The following is a 24,041-nucleotide window of genomic DNA, read 5'->3' as shown; positions in this document are numbered from 1 at the left end:
AGAGTGATGAAATGAAAACAAATGCAAGGTCTAGTTATGTCTATTAAAAAGTTTCATTACTTTTATCTTGAGCATTTTTTTTTTTATGCAAAAGAATGCTAAAGTTGCAAGATGCGAGTGCAGTGGTCAAACACGTATGTTTATAAAGAAACACACTAAAAAAAAGAAGTGCAATGGAAAATGTAGTCATTGTAACCCTTTACCCCTACGACACAGAATGCATCTTTGCTTTCAAAAATGCGAGATGCAGGGTAGTGGAAAAAAAGAGCAAGGTCTAGAGATGCGTTTTAAAGTTTAAGTATTCCTTAAAGCAATATGTCACCCAAAAATAAAAACCTGTCATCATTTACTCACCCTCAAGTTGATGGTAGTCATTGACTTCCATAAAAAAAAATCCATGGAAGTCCATGGCTACCGTCAAATGTTTGGTTTCCAACATTCTTCAAAATATCTTCTTTTGTGTTCATTGGAAGAAAGAAACTCAAATGGGTTTGGAACATCTTGAGGGTGAGTAAATGAAGACCGAAGTTTCATTTGTAGGTGAATTATCCCTAAAAAAGGCATATTCTGAGTTCAGTATTATTCTAAATCCACACAATTTGTAGCATAATGTTGATGACCTCAATTTTATTTAAAAAAAAAAAATGTAATTCTCTTGTCAAAAGCCACTTGTTTTATTTCATAGTAACACGTATAAATAAATGTAACAATTGTAACAATTAGGTCGGTAACTTTTTGCGTTGCACGTACCGTAATACTGATATCCTTCAAGACAGCACGCTAATAGTGTTGCACTGCACTGTAGAGGCAGAACAATGTGCTGGCTCATGGAGAAATATCCAATCAGTTTACTAAAGAGCATTTAGAGCTGATGATCAGTGCGACTGCAGCATGTGCACTCAATACAATACAGATCTGTTTACTAGTCAGCAGCATGGGGGAGGTTTCGTATTAGAACCGAATATAAACACAACAGAGGATTTGGATGAAACTAAATGTTCAGAAGATAGACAAACATTTTTGTTCCTTGGTCTTTTTGACAAACACATTGTTTCTACACTATTTTCGATGGACAGTGTACCTGTTTTCCACTGAAAGTTTGCTAATGTGACCACTCCTTCATTAGCACTTTTTTTTTTCAAGCTGTCACTGTAAACTAAGGCCCATTCAAACCAAAAATAGTAACTACAGTGTTAACTGAAATGATAAATGCGTTTCTATCATGAAACTCCAGATGGCGCAGGCCGGTAGGTTCTTACTAAATCAGAAATAATCACATGATTATTCACATGGCGCAGCTGATTGGTTTCTTTCACATCAGCAGCCAATGAGCTCGCATCAGAAACCCTCCCCCTTCCCCAGCTCCACCTGTATAGCTCTGTATAGGGTTATTTAATGTATGTTATTTATGGGGGTTGTTTTATACCCCATATAAGTTGGGACGTTTTTTAAATTTTAATAAAATGAAAACTAAAGGAATTTCAAATCACATGAGCCAATATTTTATTCACAATAGAACATAGATAACGTAGCAAATGTTTAAACTGAGAAATTTTACACTTTTATCCACTTAATTTTTTTTTTACACTTAATTAGCTCATTTAAAATTTAATGCCTGCTACAGGTCTCAAAAAAGTTGGCACGGGGGCAACAAATGGCTAAAAAAGCAAGCAGTTTTGAAAAGATTCAGCTGGGAGAACATCTAGTGATTAATTAAGTTAATTGATATCAGGTCTGTAACATGATTAGCTATAAAAGCTTTGTCTTAGAGAAGCAGAGTCTCTCAGAAGTAAAGATGGGCAGAGGCTCTCCAATCTGTGAAAGACTGTGTAAAAAAATTGTGGAAAACTTTAAAAACAATGTTCCTCAACGTCAAATTGCAAAGGCTTTGCAAATCTCATCATCTACAGTGCATAACATCATCAAAAGATTCAGAGAAACTGGAGAAATCTCTGTGCGTAAGGGACAAGGCCGGAGACCTTTATTGGATGCCCGTGGTCTTCGGGCTCTCAGACGACACTGCATCACTCATCGGCATGATTGTGTCAATGACATTACTAAATGGGCCCAGGAATACCTTCAGAAACCACTGTCGGTAAACACAATCCGCCGTGCCATCAGCAGATGCCAACTAAAGCTCTATCATGCAAAAAGGAAGCCATATGTGAACATGGTCCAGAAGCGCCGTCGTGTCCTGTGGGCCAAGGCTCATTTAAAATGGACTATTTCAAAGTGGAATAGTGTTTTATGGTCAGACGAGTCCAAATTTGATATTCTTGTTGGAAATCACGGACGCCGTGTCCTCCGGGCTAAAGAGGAGGGAGACCTTCCAGCATGTTATCAGCGTTCAGTTCAAAAGCCAGCATCTCTGATGGTATGGGGGTGCATAAGTGCATACGGTATGGGCAGCTTGCATGTTTTGGAAGGCTCTGTGAATGCTGAAAGGTATATAAAGGTTTTAGAGCAACATATGCTTCCCTCCAAACAACGTCTATTTCAGGGAAGGCCTTGTTTATTTCAGCAGGACAATGCAAAACCACATACTGCAGCTATAACAACAGCATGGCTTCGTCGTAGAAGAGTCCGGGTGCTAACCTGGCCTGCCTGCAGTCCAGATCTTTCACCTATAGAGAACATTTGGTGCATCATTAAACGAAAAATACGTCAAAGACGACCACGAACTCTTCAGCAGCTGGAAATCTATATAAGGCAAGAATGGGACCAAATTCCAACAGCAAAACTCCAGCAACTCATAGCCTCAATGCCCAGACGTCTTCAAACTGTTTTGAAAAGAAAAGGAGATGCTACACCATGGTAAACATGCCCCGTCCCAACTATTTTGAGACCTGTAGCAGAAATCAAAATTGAAATAAGCTCATTTTGTGCATAAAATTGTAAACTTTCTCAGTTTAAACATTTGCTATGTTATCTATGTTCTATTGTGAATAAAATATTGGCTCATGTGATTTGAAAGTCTTTTAGTTTTCATTTTATTCAAATTTAAAAAACGTCCCAACTTTTCCGGAATTCGGGTTGTATATCTGCAGCAGCTGTATTTCCTTCATTCTCACAGGAGTACGTCTGTCGATGTATTGGCAGTAGCAAGTCTCTGTTATCTCTCTCTGTCGCAGCAGTAGCATAGCAGACTAAACACATTAACATTGCCATTTATATTACCATGCTAAACTCTCTGAGAGTTGTCATGACAGAATTATATTAGCATCCACAGCAACATGCAATAACAATCTGTTTAAAACAAGCACTGCAGTTTTGTCATCTGCCTCTTTAAATGCTCAAACAGTTTAAAGCAGAATTCATTCTGATTGGCTGCCAATGTGTTTTGACGTTCATCAGCTGTTACTGTTTTTGGTGTGAACAGGCCTTTAGCCATAACGGTGGCTTCAAGGATGAATTCACCAAAAAAAAGAAAAGAAAATGGCTTGGAACAAAATGTATAAAAAAAAAATTTTTGGTTCCTATCCCTGTAATAGGGACCGTGTTGTGTGATCATTGTGATAAAACTCCAAAGGTCAACATAATACTGCCGTTTTCACTAACTCATCCCTGATCATTTCTGATGCTTTTTTACAGTTCTCTTCATGTTGACTGGAACAAAACATGGTTTTGGTACAGTCTTGACTTCAGTTAGCGCTGTAAGCATCTATGTCGTAGTATGCGGATTGAAGCTGTGCTGTTTTGAGTCATTAAACGTGTCACCAGGTCCAGACTGAGTCCAGCCACCTTCTCACCGTTCACCTCTAATATCTCGTCCCCGACCCCGAGCAGCCCCGCGTAGAGTTTCTCCATATTGCTGTCGCCCATTTCTTCAACGTACACCCCTTAAACAAAAAGCCAGTTAGTCTTAAACTTTCTGACTATGTCAGAAGTGCATTAAAATTATAGCGGCGGGTCACTCACCTGAGTCTGGCCTGCCTTTTCCTCTGGAGATGAGAAAGCCGAAGGGGCCGCTGGGGGGTCTGGAGAGCTCCAGCAGGATGGTGCCATCAGGGAAGGCTTGAGCCACACGTCCCACCGGACGCACCGCACTGGGCCGCCCCACATCCTCTACACTCAAGGCACGCTGGAGACCCCTAAAACACACACAGATTTATCTACTTACAAGAACCACAAAAGTGCAACAGAACTATTTAAGTTTTAGATTATATGGTGAGTTACTTATTATTTACTACTTATATTATTTTGAATTATGTTCATTTAAGCAGTTCTATTTTTATGATTTAATTATTTTCTTCTTAATTTTGTACGTGGTTCTTAACAGTGAAAGTTTCTACCACTAGGCCAGAGCCGTTGAAAAATATTTGTAATATATTACTATACAGTTTCTAGAATGTATTGTGTGGTTACTAGGTGGATATATTTTAAAATGATATTTATTTTTATTTTATTGATTTTATTATAAATATATAATTTGATAAATTAAAATTCTATATTAAATGTTACATTTTAAGTATTTATTTTTTATTAGTAGATAATTATATTTATAATATAATAAGATATCATTTTAAAAAAATGATATAAACACACACTGGGCCATATACCTCGGTACTTGAATTGCATTCCCAGGTACTGCAAAGAAAACTATGGTTTCACAATTGAAAAAACCATGGTAGTATCACTGAACCATGTCCAAAATAAATATAAATATATTATAAAAGGTCCTTATTACATGATTTTTTTTACAAAAAAAAAGAATAATATAATATCATATCATATATAATATAAAAACAGCTTAATATTTATTATTGTCTGGATTTTACTTGGATTTAACTGTGGAATTTTTTCATAGAAGCCTGTCAAATAATGATAGTCCCCAGACAGACTATACAGACTGCAGTGCTTGCTCCTTGTATTTCAGCTTGTCTTTTTATCTCTGTGTCAGATCCATGCGAACAGCCAATTATAGCACGTCTCTGTAGCAGCTCTCTGCTTTCTTACTGGCTCTCGAGAAGGATGATGTAAGCTGCAGATCTTCTCCAGTCACTGGAGCTGGAATTCCTCTCAGGCTATCTCTCCTTCACTCAGACACACATTCACACACTCATAAACTCGACACACACTCACAGGCACTATTGAATCACAACACCAGCGACAAATACATTATCTGTCACTGTGAGCAATCCAAACACACATGCTTAAGGGGCAGCATCTAGTAACACACAAGAGGCTGAATATAGCAGCAGCAATCAGACGAGTGATCATTCCCTGCATTCCATGTCTTTCTTTGGCAGATACACACACCTCTATTTTTATCTTCCCTCCCTCCCTCCTTCTCGGTCTCTTTTTATTGCTGCTGCTGCTGCTGACCCAGTCAATGGAAAATACTTATCCCATTGCACAACATGACAGCTGTCTGAACATTACAGAAACACGATGCGTGCTCCGCATGGCTTCAGATTGCCATTGTTCATAACACTAAAATGTTACAAAGAGGTAAACAGGCAGATTTATTGAGATCAAGTGGTATGCATGTGTATGAATTAATACTTTATATATATATTGTTCAGGTCAAGTAACCATTAAGAAGGTTGATTTAAAAAAATGTATATAAAAAAATTATATAAATAAAACATAACTAAAAATATAAATATAATCAAAATACCCTTGAGACATAATCAATATTCAGTGTTATATACATGATTTAAATATTATATAAATAAATATTAATAAAACGAAAAAATTTAAATATAAATAAAATACCCTTAAAACCTTAATCAATATTCAATGTAATATTCATGACTCAAACATTAATATTTGTATACATATTTCTAATATTTCTATTTGACATTTCAAAGTGTTTCTGTGTGTGTGTTTGTTTGTGTATATATATATATATATATATAATCTAATATTTAATATTATTAGAATATATATATATATATATATACACATATATATATTTATATTTTATAATTGTTTCATATAATCCATAGTCATTTTTATCCGGGTCAAATAATGTAACTGTATGTAATGTAATAAAATGTAATAAATATAATACAATGCATTTCTTGGCAGCTGTATATGTTCTATTATTATGATGGTGCCTGAAAGCATGGTAGTATCATTGAACCATTATATTATAGTATAGTATATTATATTGTTTGGTGTAATTTGAAGTGATGCGTCATTTGTAAGTTGTGTTACTACTGTACCTAGTTATTACAGGACTACAGGGCTGTTCTCCTGGAGTGTATGCAGAGGAACGGTCTGTTTTCTTTCTGGGGATTTGGAGGTTTTGAGCCGATGAAGATCTCCTCATCTGGAGAAACGGAGACCCCTAGTGGTGAGAAATGACACAGTCAGCGCTGCTCTCTTGACATTTTAAAAAGTAGCATGTTGACACATCCATGTAACTGTATCTTCAAATTCTATGCTAACCAGACGTATAGTCTGCAGTGAGGGGGCTTTCTTCAGCTGGTGGTGGTGTCTGTGGGTGGGGCTGGGGGAGGTGGAGGGGGAGGTTGGCCGATCGTTTTGGTTTGTGTCTGAGTTGGGTTTGGGGTGCAAGCTGAGCTGATCCATGCTGCTGGATCGTCCTTTTCCCAGCAACCCCACACTGTTCAGCCCCATGGCAGAAAAGAACCGCCGCAAGGAGAGTTTGGGTCGACCCTCTCGCTGCTCTGCATCCGTCCCTGCTCTGAAAAACAGGGTAAGTCATAACAGGTTATTTCAGTATGTTTTTTTTATGTGGCTATTTTAATCTCCAGATTGACAATATTACATGGTTTGACATGTCTTTTTTTATCAATAAATATTTTTACAAATGATTAAACAAATCCCACTGACTTTTGGCTTTTTTTATTAGTTTATTTATTTATTTTCATTTCATTATTTTTAAGGCGCAATTATGATTTATATATATATATATATATATATATATATATACACACATACATTACAATTTAAATATTTATGCAATTGTGTTTCTCAGTCAGTAGGTGGCAGTGTTGTAGTAGACAAACATGTAGTCATAAGGAAGCCTGGCCCACCATCTCCTCTGACCTACTTTTAGCCTTAAGTGGCAAAGCATTCTGTATGATTGTGGCCTCGGAAATTAAATTGTTCAGAGAAAGGATTGAACATTTTAGTAAAGGATCTGGTCTGTTAAAGTCCTAGCCTAAAAAACGGGGGGATTACTGAAAAGGGAGGAAGCTGGGGATATGGACATAGCATATTCATTATTTCCACACTCTCTCTATTTCCCGCTTTACTCACTGTGAAACATTTGGACTAGTTGCCCTGTGATGCACTGGTCTGACTGGCCCTCTGACGTGTCCATCACTGAAACCAGTCTGGGTTGATTCAGCACTGCTGGCTGTTGCATCAGTTCTCAGCTGTCCTGTACTCTGGTGCTGGTCCACATCTAAAGAAGAATGGAAAGCGTGGCTATTCATATCATAGAGCAATGGATGAAACCTCCCATGGAAATTGTTAAATAACATAACGAATCTTGATAATGTGTAAATTTAATGTTAATCATAATATAACATGGACCATTTTATGTAACTGAAACGTAATGTCAAAATGCTTTTCCAAGCACCATCACACAAGATGGAAAATTGTTGAAGGAGATGGAAAAAGACTGGTGTCTGATCGCACTAGCAACTGGCCCACTGTGGGATTCCTCTGACAGGACAGTGTGGATCTGCTGATCTGAACTATCCCCAGTGGGACAGGAGCGCAGTGAAGAGAAGTCTACATGTGCTCACCCATAGGTGTCACCTTGCTGACCGGAGCAGGACTTACAGGTCTACCTGGAATTGCCGCTTGATTCGGGGAAAAGCTTTGATTAATTTTTAGAGTAGAGTACGTAAGCGTGCATTTGAAATCTAACCTTCACAGTGCTAAAAATTAACTTTAACTTTTGCAGTGTGCTCAAATGTGCATTCATTATTGTGAAAGTCCTATTAGGTAGTACACTTGTGTAACACAATAACACCTAGTGCTAGTAGTGCTTTACAGTTCTCAGGCATGTGCTGAAAAGAGCGTTTTAGCTAAGTGACTAAAGCTCAGTGCTAGCAACCAGGGCCCGTATTCATAAAGATTCTAAGAATCCTCTCAGAAAACTCTTAATTTAGCTTAAAAACTTTTATGTAGGAGTCTTAGCTTAAGAGCGACTCGGGACCGATCTGAGAGGAAATCTGAGTAAGGAAAAGACAAAAACTTTCATCTTTGTGAGGAGGCGGGGTTGACCCCGTTGCTATGTATGACACAATCTTTTGAAGACTGTGATTGGTTGGTTGTCCAAGAAGGAAAAAAAGAGCTATTTTAAGCATAGGGTCTATTCTAATTCTCACATTGAATTTACATACGTATTTTTTCCTATTTGATCGTTCTCTCTCACACACACACATTATGTGTGTGTATATAAATCCTTTTTTTATTTAACATGCTTTTAATTTCCTATAAGGTATTTGATTGGCTTAGAATGATAAAAATTGTTCCTTTCTTTCCAACTACAGTGATTGCTGTCCTATTTAAGTGGCGGTTTGAATGTTGGTTTTAATGTATCAAACATGGAATCAAAACCAAGAAGGGTGAGAAAGCCAAACTGGACAGAGGAACAGTGGAAACGAAATGAACTGCGACACAATAAGATGTTCTGAAAGTGCTGTAATTGTTTGTGTGATCACTCTGCTTACAGAAGGTTGTGACAGACCCAAATCATCACTATTGCATTGTTGCATTTTCCCAGTTGCCAAATATCGTAATGTAGTGATTACTTTCATTTCTGCGCTGTGTCAGAGATGTTAGCACGTCTCTAATAAGATCAGTCACAAACATGATCCCTGCACGATCTAATCTATAGCATCTTATTAACTCACTGTCATCCATTGTCTGCAACACATTTCTTCTGCCTCTTCATCTTTCTGCCATTTTCTCCTCTGCTAAAGAAACTCTTAAGCCTCTTAAAATTCTCGTCTGTGCTCCTAACAAGTTTGACCTTAAGACCTCTTTTAAGGGTTAAGATGCTTTCTGAATTACTTTTTTCTTTACTAGGATTTTTTCTTTAATTTTAAGAGTAAACGCCCACATTTCTAAGAATTTTCTTAGAATTTTGTCACTAGGAGCTACTTTTTGCATTAAGATTCTTTATGAATACGGGCCCAGAACGTTGTTGGTTTGAGTCAAATGGCAATCACCATTGTGCCCTTAAATTAGGCATCTCTGTAAAGCCCCTTTCACGCTGCACGTTGGACCCCAGAAAATTGCCGGAACATTGACGGGTCGCCTTCTGTGTGAACGCAAACACGTCCAGGGATTGATTCTGGGATAGATCCCAGGTCGGGGACCTAGTAACATTGCTGGGTTCAGTCCCAGGATAGGCGCTGTGTGAACAAAAGCCATAACTAGTGCCGTAAGGTGTGTGTCGTAGTGATGACTCACGTTATCGTGCGACTCTTTTACCAGGTGTTTTGAAGGCAGATCAACGTTCGCGACTAAAACAATATGTGCAAAGTGTAATAAAGCAGAGATCAGTTAGTTCCTCACTTTCCGTGCTGAAGCTGAGATCGTTTGCCAGCTTCAGTAAAAGTTAACGTGCCTAGCGTTTTCGACTCGTACATTACACGTAATATCCTGATGTCACTTGTCTTTACGGGACCTTTACGGGTTGTGTGTGAACGCACGCACATATTCCGGGTAATCACTGGCCGTGTGAAAGGAGCAAAATCTAGCACCCGGGAACAATTGCCAGGACACATTACCCGTGTATTTTCCAGAATTGCAGTGTGAAAGTGGCTTAAGTGTAATACAGTGGTGTCTTTTCCCCTGCTCCTGGAGGGCCACTGTACTGCAGAGTCTAGCTTTAACCCCAATTAAACACACCTGAACCAGCTAATCAACGTCTTATAAGCTTGCTAGAAACTTCCAGGTAGGCTGGTGTGTTAGACTTCAAGGCAAGTTGGAGCTGAACTCAGCAGGACATTGGCCCTTCAGGAGAAAGTTTGGACATTGCTTGTGTATGTTAAGTTCCTTTGGATAAACCTTCTGCTATTAGCCCATGCACTTAGACTAACCTGTTAGCCTTTCTTCCCCTTGTATGGCTGAGTTTCGAGCACACAGAACTGGGCTCATCCTGAGTTTGGGACCAGAGATGATCATCGCAGATCTGTCCTCACAATAACCCGCTCCAGAGGAAGCCTGTTCCTGAGGACAGCTCTCCACAGCGCCCCCCGCCTCCGTGGAGTCCAGCTGGTATTCTGGCGAAGACATGAGTATGGCGGTCCGCTGACCATTACAGCGGTTCTTTGAGCTGGATTTCAGGGCTGATTTTTTCGGATGGAGAGGCGGAGGGGTTGGCTGAGGAAGGTGGGAGCTGGATGGTTCTTCTTTGGGGGGCAGTGGAGGTGCCACAGGTCCCTTACTGGATGTAGGGGTGCATGTGGCTGGGATTCTCTGTTCAAGTGGATCCGTGGCATAGGGGTTGAGTGGCAATGCTAGTCCAATCGAGAGACACATTTGAGTTCCATTGTTGCAGTCTGGAGGTGTTGGAACCCTAAGGCCGTTGACGTACAAGGGTTCCTGCTTGCTCTCTTGTTTCCGGACCTTCTTCTTTAGCTTCTGGAATGTCCCCCTACTGCTCATGTTTTCCACAGGGCTGCAGTGCGTTCCGTCGCTGTGGACAATAGTAGGACTCTTCCCAATGTATGTCTCCTTTATCTTTTCGATTTGGACAAGCCGGTTGGGAAGGGTTGGAGCGACCCAACATGGTATCTTCTTCCCTTCGACTTCCCCATTAGGTAAGGGCAGAGTATTTGAGTTCAAGCTAGGCCCATGGGCGTCATTTAGAAAGGTCCCACAAGAGTTGCACTGCCTGTTTGCTGTCTCAGGACCTTTGCCATTGAACAAACTCCTCTTGGCTTTTGTCTTCCAGAATATTGAATCACTCGAGCCATGTCCTGTCTCTGCCTGTCCATTGATGTAAGATGACAAGGTGGGTTTGGACACCAGCAGCCCCTGCGCTCTTTCTCCAGCCCTGCGGCGCTGGCGTAGCCGCTCCAGATAGCGCACCTCAGCATCTCTCTCCGATTCATCTTCGAAACGCACACGGGTAGGGGACTGTCCGTGTCTCCGCCGGGTTCCTCCTGCCGAGTCACCGCTAGATGAGTCACTAAGGTTTCCAGAGACCACCGCCACGCCTTCCTTCCCCGCAAGAGGAGCCTGGTGTAAGGGTACACCAACCCAGGACAACAGCTCCCTGTTCACACATGCACATTTATGAAAAAGGTTGCATTGCTAAGCACATAGATACACAAAGAAACAGACGCATGCCAAAGTGGCCAGCAGACTATCTCTCAGCATGGAGAGGCAAATTCCTGAGGAAAAATTTCCCTCTGCTTTGGCTCCTCTGTGCACATTCCTGACATGTTTTTTTACTCCTTTAAGGAAGGATATCATCAGCTCTTTTTTAAACATGAGAAAACCAAAACTTGCTCCTTTCAATATGCTAAAATGTAAAAGTGTGGGAGTAGTAATCTACAGGTGTATTATTGTGCACTGGGAATTTTTATGCCCATTAAGCTTTGTGCAGTGTTCTGAAACCTATGGGATTTTATACAGCCGTGAGTTTGTCTTAAGCAGTCAATCTCGAGAGAGGCAGTTAAGTGTTAAGTTTAACCCAAGCAAGCTGACAGCAGTGTACTCAACATCACTGAGCTGTTTTCCCCATAAGGGAAAAGCAGGGAGGGAATTAGGGAGAGGGAAAGTAACAGCTGGCAGACATGACAGGTATAGTGGAGCAGGACGGCAAAGCAGTTTCATCAAAGCTCCCGTTTAAATCAAAAAAGGAGAATTTTAATCTTTTTATTATTTACATATATTTCTTAAAACATAAAATATATGTATTTGGTTGTGTTGCGAGAATTTGCAGTGCTTGTATTGTCAAGCTGATGAAGATGTTTTCTTAAATTTGTCTTCCGGAACAGATTAGGGCAATTAAAAATATATAAATATATATATATATAAAAACTATATATATATTTTTTTAATTGCCCTAATCTGTTCCGGATGCTGCTGCCATGCAATGCACACTACTTGTCTTCATAACAAACAAGGAGACAGGCGTTTGGGGCGACTCGCCCATCTGTCTTTGTGTGAAAGTGCTGAGGTAGAAAACAGAGTACGGTGGCTGAGAGAGCTCTACGTGCTGCAAATGAAAAAAGACAAATTTAAGAAAGCATCTTCATCAGCTTGACAATACAAGCACTGCAAATTCTCGCAACACGACCAAATACAGATATTGGATATTATTTGCTTAAAAAATACACAATTACTGTAACTGTGAAACTTATATAAGCTGGCTAACTCATTTTAAAACGTCCCTTACGAAAATTATGCATGGTTTTACTATAATAATAATAATAAAATACAAAAACATGGTTACTATAGTTGTGTTGTGTGTATTTGCAGAATATGTGTTGTCAAACTGATGAAGATGTTTTCTTAATTTGCTGGTGCTTTTTTATTTCCATGTGTTTTCTAAAGTTGGACGGGGAAGTGGGATTTAGAGGCACCAGCTGTGTGCACACCTTGTTTAATTCAGTTTGTCTTATATGACAGAAGTATTTGGAGGGGGACGCCAGTATACTCAGTTTATAAGTCTAAATTCTGACTACCATTAGCTTCCAGCTGCTTCACTGCTAGCACGGAATGGGCATCTTTGTTTTCTTTGATACTAGAGATGTACATCGGTTTCTTACACATGTCTTTATGATGCCATAATTTATGACTTATTAAAAGGCCAGACTGAAATAGAAAACAGCACCTGTTGCTTCTGAAAAGAGATTTGCCAACCCACCATCCCCCCTCTTCCCTTTTATCAGCTGCCCGTCTCCAAAGAGAGTAAAAGACTAATCAGTCCAGAACCAAATAATATAATTTAAGATCTACACCTCCCTCACAAATCCTCAAGAGTGAGTGGGCAAAGGTTTCCTTGTTTTGATATGAAGAGAGCCATGTAGATGCCCTCCCTTCCCATGATGCCTGAGCCTCAAAACCCCAACACTAGAGAGAAAAAGACTGGGAAAACTTACAGGTTGTCCCTCTGGACGGGTAGGATGGTGTGGTCGGCTTTGAGAGGGTTGGACCGGGCCTTCATACGCGCTCTTTCCAGCATTCGTTTGGCCTGCTCGTGGTGAGGGCTCAGCGGAAGGTTGTCGCCCAACACAAAGGCCCTGTGGGCCGGCCGGAGAGAGAGAGACAGAGAGAAAGAAAGACGTCAGCTCCTGTGCAGAGTGAGGGGGATTAAGTGGAGCAGGCCGTCATCACTAATTAGGCTGACAGACATTGAGTGTTTGTGTGGTTTGTACCTGATTATGATGCACTAGATGAGCTTATGCATATGTTTACGTGGTCAAAGGATAGTATTACTCTAAATCAGGAATATGGCAATATCAAGACTTAAAGTGCTTATGAAATTAATATAAATAAGAACGCATGAGTCAATTTCTATACCTCAGGATTTGCTACTGATATTGTTTAAATAAAACTTAGTCTCATAATAATAACTTTAACTCCCATTAATGTGTAATGTAAAATATATTTTTATATATATTGTAAAAAAATATATTTATAAACTGTTTATAATTGTCAGCCAAGTTTATGTCTGTGATGTAAAAGAAAGGAAAAGTAATAATCAATTAAATTGATGTTAGTTTTTTCAAATTATTAGCCAATATTTTAGTCTGTTGCTAATTCATTATTGTTTTTTTAAATCCAAACAAAAATATGGATACACTAGTTATTTACTACTTTCTACTGATATCATTAAATCTATTTAACTCTCATTATTTAATAACTTCAGATCTGTTTAGTGTGCAATTTAAATGATAATAATAAATGTAAAAAATTATGATTATCTGTCAGCCACTATACACATGTGTGTATTTATGTTTTTCATACTTTTGTTTTAAAATTCGTAGGGTTTTTAACACTCATTATTTAATAACTTCAACTCTTTAGTGTATAATGTAAAAAATAAATAATAATAATTAAAAAAAATGAAACAAAAAAAATTCTACATAAATTTAGCTTTTATTAAAGTCCAAATATCATGATTACATTCATGGTAATATAGATTTTTAAATAAATAATGTTCCTTAAATGTTCAGGCACAAAAAACCTGGCAATGACCTATTTTTTTTATGAATTTTTGGCATCTTTATTAGTTCGGAGAAAAGAGCTCAGCTATTTCCTTTGTTATACAACTCTTAGGTGGAGTTTAAAGGAGCGGCAGAAATATCTAGTTCCTTAGCTTATAAAAAAGCATCAGCAGCTGTTTTCTCTTGAGCTCACGTTCCACTTTGTGCATGTTCAACATTTGGATTACTTTTGAGAGACCCTGAAAGCTAAAATATTAAATCTCTAATAGGCACTGTGCAAAGCTAAATATATACTACATGGTGTGTGTGTGTGTGTGTGTGTGTGTGCGCTCTTGTTTTTGTGACATATCAGGACACAACTCTTTATAATGACATGGGTATGACACAGGTATTTTTCAAAACGCTTATAAACCAGACAGAATGAGTTTTTTTGAGAAAGTAAAAATGCAGAAAGTTTCCTGTGAGGGTTAGGGTTAGGAGTAGGGTTGGTGAAGGGCGATAGAATATACAGTTTGTACAGAATAAATACCATTACGCCTATGGGATGTCCCCACTTTTCACAAAAACAAACGTGTGTGTGTGTGTGTGTGTGTGTGTGTGTGTGTGTGTGTGTGTGTGTGTGTGTGTGTGAGTTAAATGTGAGAGCATCAATCTGTGCTGCCCACCTTTGGCTGTGTTCACTACCTTGGAGCGAAATTCCAGAATCCCAATCACTGTCATTCAGGCCACAGATACCTGTGGAAACAGATGCAGAGACATTCAGGGTGTAGATTACAAGGGTTATGACCTCCCTAGTTAATAATAAATTCATATTAAATTTATATAAATACTGCATGCATTAAGGCATTTTTCCTTTCTTTGACCACCATGACCAATACTCTACGCCATCCACAGTTTCACATCTACTTCAAGTGGAGTGATCTGTGTTTGCCAATTCTTTATCTCAATTGACCTGACAAGGTCATCATGTTTGTGTTAACATCTGGTGCTTCAAGTGAGAAAAACAAGTGAAGCATCACACGTCTCTGTTTTCCCATCCTTTATCACTGTTACTCTGAGCTGTTTTTAATCAGTGTATTTCTCATTCTTATCCTAATGTCCTCTCTGGATTATCCAGCTCTCTTGTCTATATGACCTCTGCTTCATTAGGGAGCTCATGTGTGCTCATTGTGTATAATCCTTAAACATGCTAAAGGAAACAATGTCATTTCACCAGACATGCGCTAATGGCATTTAACACCTGTCTGATAACCTCAGATTAGCGCTGCTACGCATTGTATTGTACATTGTGTTACAGCAGATAAGGCTGATTACAATTCAGCTTCCAGAAACAAGATGAACAATTTCAAGCCAAGTTTGAAACGCATATGCCAGGTTCTTAAAAATGTGTCTGTTGTTGTTTTTTTATATGTTTTGAACATATTACATTAATAAGTTTGTATATGGTTTTTATAGCATTTTCAAGAGGAGATCAGTTTAATTATTCTAAACATGCCATGTGGTGTCACCATCTGGTAACAATTAAAAACATACAAACCTTAATTATTATGTTTAAAATAAATGATCACAATAAAATAAAGTTGTGTCCATGTTTACATATGATTTTGAAAAACATTTAGACGATTTTCAAGAGAAGTTTTGATTTATTTACTCAAAGACTGTCATGTGGTGTCATTATCCGATTACATGAAATAACACACACATCTTATTTATTATTTTTTGTATAAATTTTTTAATAAATTAAAATTATATTTTCAAGGTAAGAAAAAAAAATATTGTTAATTATATAGCAAATATTTTTCAGTTACTTTAAGTAATGAGAGATAATCAGTTTCGTAAAAATAAAATACAAAATGTGATTAATATGATTAATAAAGTGATTAATAAGTTATTAGGTAAAAGTGTTTCATAAAACAAAAATAAATTAATAAGAATAAATATAATTACATAAATTATAAATCCATTGTATTCATGTATGAATTGCATCTTTAACTGATTTTTTAAAAAATAATAGTAAAAAAAAAAAAAAAAAAAAAAAAAACAGATCTCCTTACCTCTACCACCAACGTGGGTCGGGTCCTCTATCCTCTGTCCTGGCACATGGTCTTTGTTCTGGGTGTTCTGCAGCATCTGTTTGAGAAGGCCGCGGTTCATCTCAACCCTCTCGGCGAGGGACAGCGAGCTTCCACTGCTGCTCATGCTCTCCAAGCTGTCAGCCCGCCAGAGTCCACACTGTCCCACCTCACAGGGATTGTACCTGTGTAGGTGACTCTCCAGGCTATCAGACCTTTGCAGTTCCCTTGAAAACTTGTTGCCTATTTTGTGGCCAAAGGTTCTTCCATTTGTTCCATCTTTCCCCACAGGAACGTTCCCATTGCCTTGAGCACCGCAAGCATCGCTCGAGAGGTTTTTCAGGCTTGCTCCTTCTCCAAGGCTGCGTGGAACTGCCAGCAAAGCTTCGGAAGAGACGGGATCATAGTCACGTTCTACCTGATGCTTGTGGTCTCCTGCAAGGAACATCAGGGGTTTGCGAGGTTCCCCGTCTTCATCGCTGCTGGAGCCCCAAGCGTCTGTGAAGGCATATCCCAGTATGAACGTCCCAGGAACCACACGTTTGACCTGGTTCTTACTTCCAGGTTCTTTCCAGACAACTCTGCTTTCAGAGAGAGCCTTGACCTTGGACTGCAGCGTCGACACAGCAGAGCCTTGAGCTTGCTGACTGAAAGGAGAGGATGGGGAGCTGGGCTCCAGGCTGGCGCTGGAAGGACACTCATCCTCCGGCTCCCTGAGGTGGATGTCAGTGTTTTGGGAGGCGACAGGCAGGGGTTCAGTATCCTCAGAGGTCACTGCATCCTCCATGGTTGAAACAGAGAGTCAGTGGAGCATTGTGGTGGCTGAGGGGACGGAAAGAAACAAGTTTGGTCTTATTCACTAATCCCCAGCTTTGTGGATTATTCATAATTCTCACAACACTGGATAAAAAATTATTTTTTTTAGAGAGAAAGCATGTTCAATAATTCAAGTTTATTTATTTCTTACTGCATTGGATAAAAGATGAATTGCAGATCTGTTTCACACTTTTTAAAACAGTTTTATCAACTAAATTTTAATCTGCAACTTTTATTTTTATCTGCAGTGTTCTGACCGAAGAAAAAATTTTTTTTTAAGTTATGTATTTGTGTTTAGAATTTTCTAAACTTTTCTCGTCTGAACATGTTTATCATTTAAATGTGAAAAATAAATAAATAAACAAGTCAGTGTCACTTCTCAACTAAATCTTTTCTCAAGGCCTTTTTTATGATTTAAAAGTAAATATTCCTTACGAATAAGAGTTTTTCAGTGCATGGAATTTAGTGATAGATTTTGCATTTTTGAGTGACACTTAAAATGAATTGTGGGAAATACATGTGTGCAAATAGGCCTTCATTACCATTACATTTAACTGTCCTCCTCAGACCAGTGGAAAGCACATTATTCATTCATCAGAATAAATCACTATTAAAATCATTTTTTTATAAAAACAATATATATATATATATATATATATATATAATTTTTTTTTCTTTTTCTTTTTTTTTTTAGCCACAAACAACTTCTAGTAAGTCATTGTGTCACTGAAATTGGATTTTCCCAAGGTTGAGGGAAAGTACCAATGAATATTTTTATGAAACAAATCAGTTTCATCTGCTCTACTAACCATTAACGCCGCTGATGTAGAACAAATATTTTTACCAATACAACACACTAACCTGTTCTGAGAATAATACAGGACTTGGTGACAAATGATCTCCCTTTTAGCTTTCGGCTTAACAGCACTATCCAATCACCATGTAACAAAGTACAATTTATTCAAACTAACATCTGAATGCTCTTAACTTTTATTTAATAGTTAGGTTACGGTGTGCACATAGCATATGACAGAGCAGGATAGACAAGCAAGTTTCCTCTGAGGTAAGTTCACAAACGAGTGAGTTTTCTTCATTTGAATTAATTAGTCCTCTCTTAATTAGGACACCCAGCTGGTAGTTCACACTTGGATACACAGACGTTACTCTGTCCGAACAAACTCACAAGATTGAAAAACACAAGCAATCTTAATCACTACATATCCCAAATATTAAGAAGGCCATACTTCAAACACCAACCTTCACAAATTTGATTAAAGAGATCAACAAAACAAAATCAAGTAGTTCAATGACGAGATACAGCAATGCATTTGACATGATGAAACTGGAATTTTCATAGATAGAGAGAAAGATATATATTTTGGATAAACACCAACCAGTGAGTAAGAGGATTGGAGCTTAGCAATAATAAAAAAATAAAACAAATCTCAAGATTAACGGCATAATGCATGATTAAACACAGCTTTTTGAGAAAAAGATTTGAAATAAAATATATAAAATAAACTCAACGTATTCTCAACATTTTATTTAGACTTTCTTACTCGAAATTTAACGCAATGCTCTGCAATGCTTAAATACTCTTTAAATTTTATAAGTTTATTCTAAGCATTTTTGGTCATTTTTCTTGAAATTTAACAAGTTTAAATCTTGAGATGGTTTGACCATCCATTAATGGGGATTAATAAGGGCCAAAAATGTATAGAATTATTTTTATTAAGGGTTCCGAGACATTCTGATCATGATATGTAATGTAAATGTAAATAAATAAATATTATTTTTATATTATAAATATATATAAATAATATTTAGAATTATTCTGCTCACAAAGAGCAATTCTAGCAAACTGAATAGGCTACCTACTAGAGTCAAGAATAAAAATGAAATAGCATTTGGAAATATTTACTTTAAAACTTTTTAAGATCCTAAAATAAACAATTCAATTAATGCTCAAAAGAGCAATTTCTAGCCAAATAATTATAAAAAATAATTAAAATAATATATATAAAAATCAAATAATACATAAAAATCTAATCCCTGGTTTTCTTGTATTAGTTGTTTTTATAAATAAACAAATAATTATCCTATCAAAGAACAATTTCTAGCCAATAAAATGTTAGAGTCAAGCATAAAAACAAATAGAATGCAGAAATATTTACTAGTTTAGAAGTTTCCATGAATTAGTTCCATGACTGTGAATAAATAAAATATGCTCACATAGAGATTTTTATTCCTTTAAATCGAGCATACGTGTCACGATCGGTGTTACAGAGAACACAGGAGAGAGAACCAAGTGCAGGTATGTGACTTTATTAAAGGGCAAATCCAAAGGGTAAACAGTCCAGGCATGAGTCGAAACCAAAAACATCCATCCAAACATAAACCAAACAAGAAGACAAGGCAAGGGCAAGAACTGACGGACATGAATTAACATTACATTTAAACAAGGACTCCGTGACTAAGACAGACCAGGTATAAATACACAAAAGGATAATGGGGAAACAGGAGACAGGTGGGGAACAATCAATTAACTAGACAAGGAGGAAGGTGACCAAATAAGGAGACAGGAAGTGATAAATGATAAACACTGTGGGAACTGAGGACACCTAGTGGAAACCCAGGGAACACAACCCAGACACTGTGACAGTACCCCCCTTCTACGGAGCGGCTCCCAGACGCTCCAAGACAGACACAAAACAGAGACCAGGAGGGAGGCGGACAGGTGGAGGCTCAGGGGGAGGGACGGAGGGCCAGAAAAGAAAAACATGGGGAACAGGCACCAGAATGTAACACAACACAGAAAGACCAGGAGGGAGGAGACAGACATTAACACAAAAACAAAAGGAAAAAACAACATGAAGCCCCCCAGGGCGGAGCCGAAGACCACCATGTCCGTGTGGTCGGAGCGGAAGCCCCCCAGGGCAGAGCAGAAGACCACCCCATCCGTGTGGTCAGGGCAAACGCCCCCCAGGGCGGAGCAGAAGACCACCACGTCCGTGTGGTCAGAACGGAAGCCCCCCAGGGCGGAGCAGAAGACCACCACGTCCGTGTGGTCAGAGCGGAAGCCCCCCAGGGCGGAGCAGAAGACCACCACGTCCGTGTGGTCAGAGCGGAAGCCCCCCAGGGCGGAGCAGAAGACCACCACACCCTTGTGGTCAAGGCCGGAGTCCTCCAGGGTGGAGCAGATGACCACCCCGCCCCTGTGGTCGATGCCGGAGTCCAACAGGGCGGAGCAGCAGACCACCCAGTGACTTGACTTGACTCTGAAAGTTCAACGGTGACTGGCCCTGACTCTGGAGAGGTCAGCGGTGACTGGCACCTGGCCCTGACTCTGGAGAGGTCAGCGGTGACTGGCACCTGGCCCTGACTCTGGAGAGGTCAGCGGTGACTGGCACCTGGCCCTGACTCTGGAGAGGTCACTGGCACCTGGCCCTGACTCTGGAGAGGTCACTGGCACCTGGCCCTGACTCTGGAGAGGTCACTGGCACCTGGCCCTGACTCTGGAGAGGTCACTGGCACCTGGCCCTGACTCTGGAGAGGTCACTGGCACCTGGCCCTGACTCTGGAGAGGTCACTGGCACCTGGCCCTGACTCTGGAGAGGTCACTGGCACCTGGCCCTGACTCTGGAGAGGTCACTGGCACCTGGCCCTGACTCTGGAGAGGTCACTGGCACCTGGCCCTGACTCTGGAGAGGTCACTGGCACCTGGCCCTGACTCTGGAGAGGTCACTGGCACCTGGCCCTGACTCTGGAGAGGTCACTGGCACCTGGCCCTGACTCTGGAGAGGTCACTGGCACCTGACTCGACTCTGGACTGCCTGTGGAGACTTGAGACGCCTCCGGAACGGCATCGGGCACCGCCTCGGCCTCCGGAACGGCATCGGCATCGGGCACCGCCTCGGCCTCCGGAACGGCATCGGCATCGGGCACCGCCTCGGCCTCCGGAACGGCATCGGCATCGGGCACCGCCTCGGCCTCCGGAACGGCATCGGCATCGGGCACCGCCTCGGCCTCCGGAACGGCATCGGCATCGGGCACCGCCTCGGCCTCCGGAACGGCATCGGCATCGGGCACCGCCTCGGCCTCCGGAACGGCATCGGCATCGGGCACCGCCTCGGCCTCCGGAACGGCATCGGCATCGGGCACCGCCTCGGCCTCCGGAACGGCATCGGCATCGGGCACCGCCTCGGCCTCCGGAACGGCATCGGCATCGGGCACCGCCTCGGCCTCCGGAACAGCATCGGCATCGGGCACCGCCTCGGCCTCCGGAACGGCTTCGGGCACCGCCTCGGCCTCCGGAACGGCATCGGGCACCGCCTCGGCCTCCGGAACGGCATCGGGCACCGCCTCGGCCTCCGGAACAGTCTCGGGCACCGCCTCGGCCTCCGGAACAGTCTCGGGCACCGCCTCGGGAATGTCCTCCTGGACGGCAGCGGTCCGCTCGGCAACATTCTCCGGGCTTTGAGGAACGGTAGACGCCTGTCTCCTCCTCCGCCCTCTATGATGGCGAGTCGGTGGCACCTTGTCTGGAGACTCAGGCGTTGAGTCGGCCATCTTGTGCTGTGGTGCTGGGCTGGCGGCCATCTTGTGCTGTGGCTCTAAGCTGGCGGCCATCTTGTGCTGTGGCGCTGGGCTGGCGGCCATCTTGTGCTGTGGCGCTGGGCTGGCGGCCATCTTGTGCTGTGGCGCTGGGCTGGCGGCCATCTTGTGCTGTGGCGCTGGGCTGGCAGCCATCTTGTGCTGTGGCGCTGGGCTGGCGGCCATCTTGGGCCATGAATCTGGATCAGTGACTGACTTGGGCATTGGCGCTGGGTTAGCAGCCATCTTGGCGGAAGAGACAGGAGTGGCTGGGGCATCCCACAGAAGCCTATGCTGCAAGAAGTACACGAATTCCCAGAATTCCAGTGTCTCTAAATGCCCCATCTCCTCCTGAGAAACTGGATCATCCAGCCCGCTGTTGAAATAATCCTTCAGAGCCGCATCGTTGTATCCCATACCCTCGGCCAGGGACCAGAACACCTGTGCCAGGGCACCCACCTCATTGCCCTCTTGGCGGAGGGCGATCAGCCGGAGATACTTAGCTCTCCGCTCCGCCATCTTGGCTGGGGAACGGGAAAAAAACATACCGCTGGATCTCAGTGTGACGGAGTCCTTCTGTCACGATCGGTGTTACAGAGAACACAGGAGAGAGAACCAAGTGCAGGTATGTGACTTTATTAAAGGGCAAATCCAAAGGGTAAACAGTCCAGGCATGAGTCGAAACCAAAAACATCCATCCAAACATAAACCAAACAAGAAGACAAGGCAAGGGCAAGAACTGACGGACATGAATTAACATTACATTTAAACAAGGACTCCGTGACTAAGACTCAGACAGACCAGGTATAAATACACAAAAGGATAATGGGGAAACAGGAGACAGGTGGGGAACAATCAATTAACTAGACAAGGAGGAAGGTGACCAAATAAGGAGACAGGAAGTGATAAATGATAAACACTGTGGGAACTGAGGACACCTAGTGGAAACCCAGGGAACACAACCCAGACACTGTGACAATACGAGTCAAGCATACCAATAAATACTGTATAGAAATATTCGCCATAATTTTTCCACCGACTTTAGAAGTTTAATCATTTCCATTACCTTTCAGGTCTGTAACTAATATTTCTATTTTTGTTTTTTATTCCAGCGCAATCTGTTGCTGATGGGAAAAGTACAGGAAATGAGATCATTTCCAAGGAATGAATAAGTACAAGTCATACGTGATGCTTTCTTTCTTGAGCTCAGGTCAGTGTCTACAATTCTGCAGCCTTGCATCATGTTTTATCCCATCTGCTGCTATCTGTGACCCCCCCCCAAACACACGGGGGTCACCCTGTCGGGCCAGGAACGAAAACAATCCTCTCCCGCGGGTCCACTTCTCTCATCTCACATTTGTTTAACACTGAAGCGTACAGAAGCATGGGTCAGGAAAACTAAACACCATCCGAATGCAGTGACACACACACACACACACACACACATCTGGACAAACAACTCACGAGAGCTGTAAGTCATTCAGAAGAAAGAAAACACAATAAATATTCTTCAAACATCTTACCTCTCTTCGTCCTTCTGCTGTCTGTATTCCACAGCAGCCACATGCGCACTTACAAAGTCATTTTAAGATTTATAAAATCATATTCTGCTACAAAGAGTCAGCACAAACACAAGCGGCCAGTCAAATCCCATCTCGCTCTAGTTTCTGCTTTGCTTTCGGTTCTGAGCGTCCCGAATCTGCCCTCACTTTCTCCCTCTCTACCTCCCTCTCTTCCAGCTGTTTTGGCCAGCTCAAGTGTGCTACACTTCAAATTTGTCGAGTTAAACCAGACTGGCTCTCGTTCACTTCACTCGCGTTACTGAAGGACCAAACTGTAAAAGTAAACAACGACCTGTGGAAAGCTCGCTACGTTGCTATGGAAACAGTCGACCACCTTTTAGAAGAACTGACCTGTGAAGCGTTCCTATTGGTGGAGTGGCCCGCGTAGCTCCGCCCCCGCGTGGGAGGGGCGTAATTCTATCCTTGAATTTGGGTGGAAAATTGAGGGAAGAATTTTTAAAATCCTGACTCTGGGTGGAGAGGAAGTGCGCGAGTCTCCAGACACATATTCCAGCTGCCAAGGAATTTCCTTTGTTGATTGTGAGCGCGCACCCGCTGATTCGTGCCCGTCTTCATGTTTATTAGCCTAGACGTATCCTATGCAGAGAACTAGTTTGATTTTTCATCCACAGAATTCACTCAGACTTCATACGTGATTATTTTTCTTGCACTAAGCGCTTGATTCCCTGATGTAAAGGTAAAGTCCTTTTCTGTCTCTGTCTGAGCCGGTCAGTTCTGAAAGCAAAGCCAGCTGTAAGAGAGAGCACAGGGCTTGGGCTTGAACTTCAAGCACAGTTGAGTCCAAGGACGCATAAACAACTGCAAGACAAAAAATGAATAGGCCTTCTTCTCTGTGCATTCCTCTGACATAAACCCAG

General features: G+C 41.2%; 1 protein-coding gene across 2 annotated transcripts; it reads right to left on the bottom strand.

The window, feature by feature from the left end:
* Positions 1–3,039: 3,039 nt before the first annotated feature.
* si:dkey-121a11.3 (uncharacterized protein KIAA1614) lies at positions 3,040–23,621 on the bottom strand. 2 transcript variants are annotated; one of them, XM_059544008.1, is made up of 10 exons: positions 23,515–23,621; positions 16,175–17,014; positions 14,786–14,855; positions 13,053–13,193; positions 10,038–11,218; positions 7,234–7,381; positions 6,397–6,655; positions 6,171–6,295; positions 3,919–4,091; positions 3,040–3,839 (listed from the first exon to the last, which is right to left on the bottom strand). In XM_059544008.1, the coding sequence occupies exons 2-10, from the start codon at positions 16,977–16,979 to the stop codon at positions 3,646–3,648; spliced, it is 3,096 nt and encodes a 1,031-aa protein (XP_059399991.1). In that variant the 5' UTR covers positions 16,980–17,014; positions 23,515–23,621; the 3' UTR covers positions 3,040–3,645. The 2 variants fall into 2 exon arrangements, with proteins under 2 accessions (XP_059399991.1, XP_059399990.1); XM_059544007.1 differs by lacking the exon at positions 23,515–23,621 and adding an exon at positions 23,125–23,445.
* Between the last annotated feature and the right edge of the window lie 420 nt (positions 23,622–24,041).

This window comes from Carassius carassius, chromosome 48, assembly GCF_963082965.1.
Source record: "Carassius carassius chromosome 48, fCarCar2.1, whole genome shotgun sequence".
NCBI classification, from domain to species: domain Eukaryota; kingdom Metazoa; phylum Chordata; class Actinopteri; order Cypriniformes; family Cyprinidae; genus Carassius; species Carassius carassius.
The sequence above is the reverse complement of the archived record's forward strand: the minus strand, read 5'-3'. Positions and strand labels throughout refer to the sequence as shown.

Coding starts and splice junctions, on each gene's coding strand:
- si:dkey-121a11.3 (XM_059544008.1), bottom strand. CDS start 16,979: ATGGAGGATGCAGTGACCTCTGAGGATACTGAACCCCTGCCTGTCGCC. Junction 6,656..7,233: donor ACTAGTCCAAATGTTTCACA/GTGAGTAAAGCG, acceptor CCTGTTTTTCAG/AGCAGGGACGGATGCAGAGC. Junction 6,296..6,396: donor CACTGCAGACTATACGTCTG/GTTAGCATAGAA, acceptor TCTCACCACTAG/GGGTCTCCGTTTCTCCAGAT.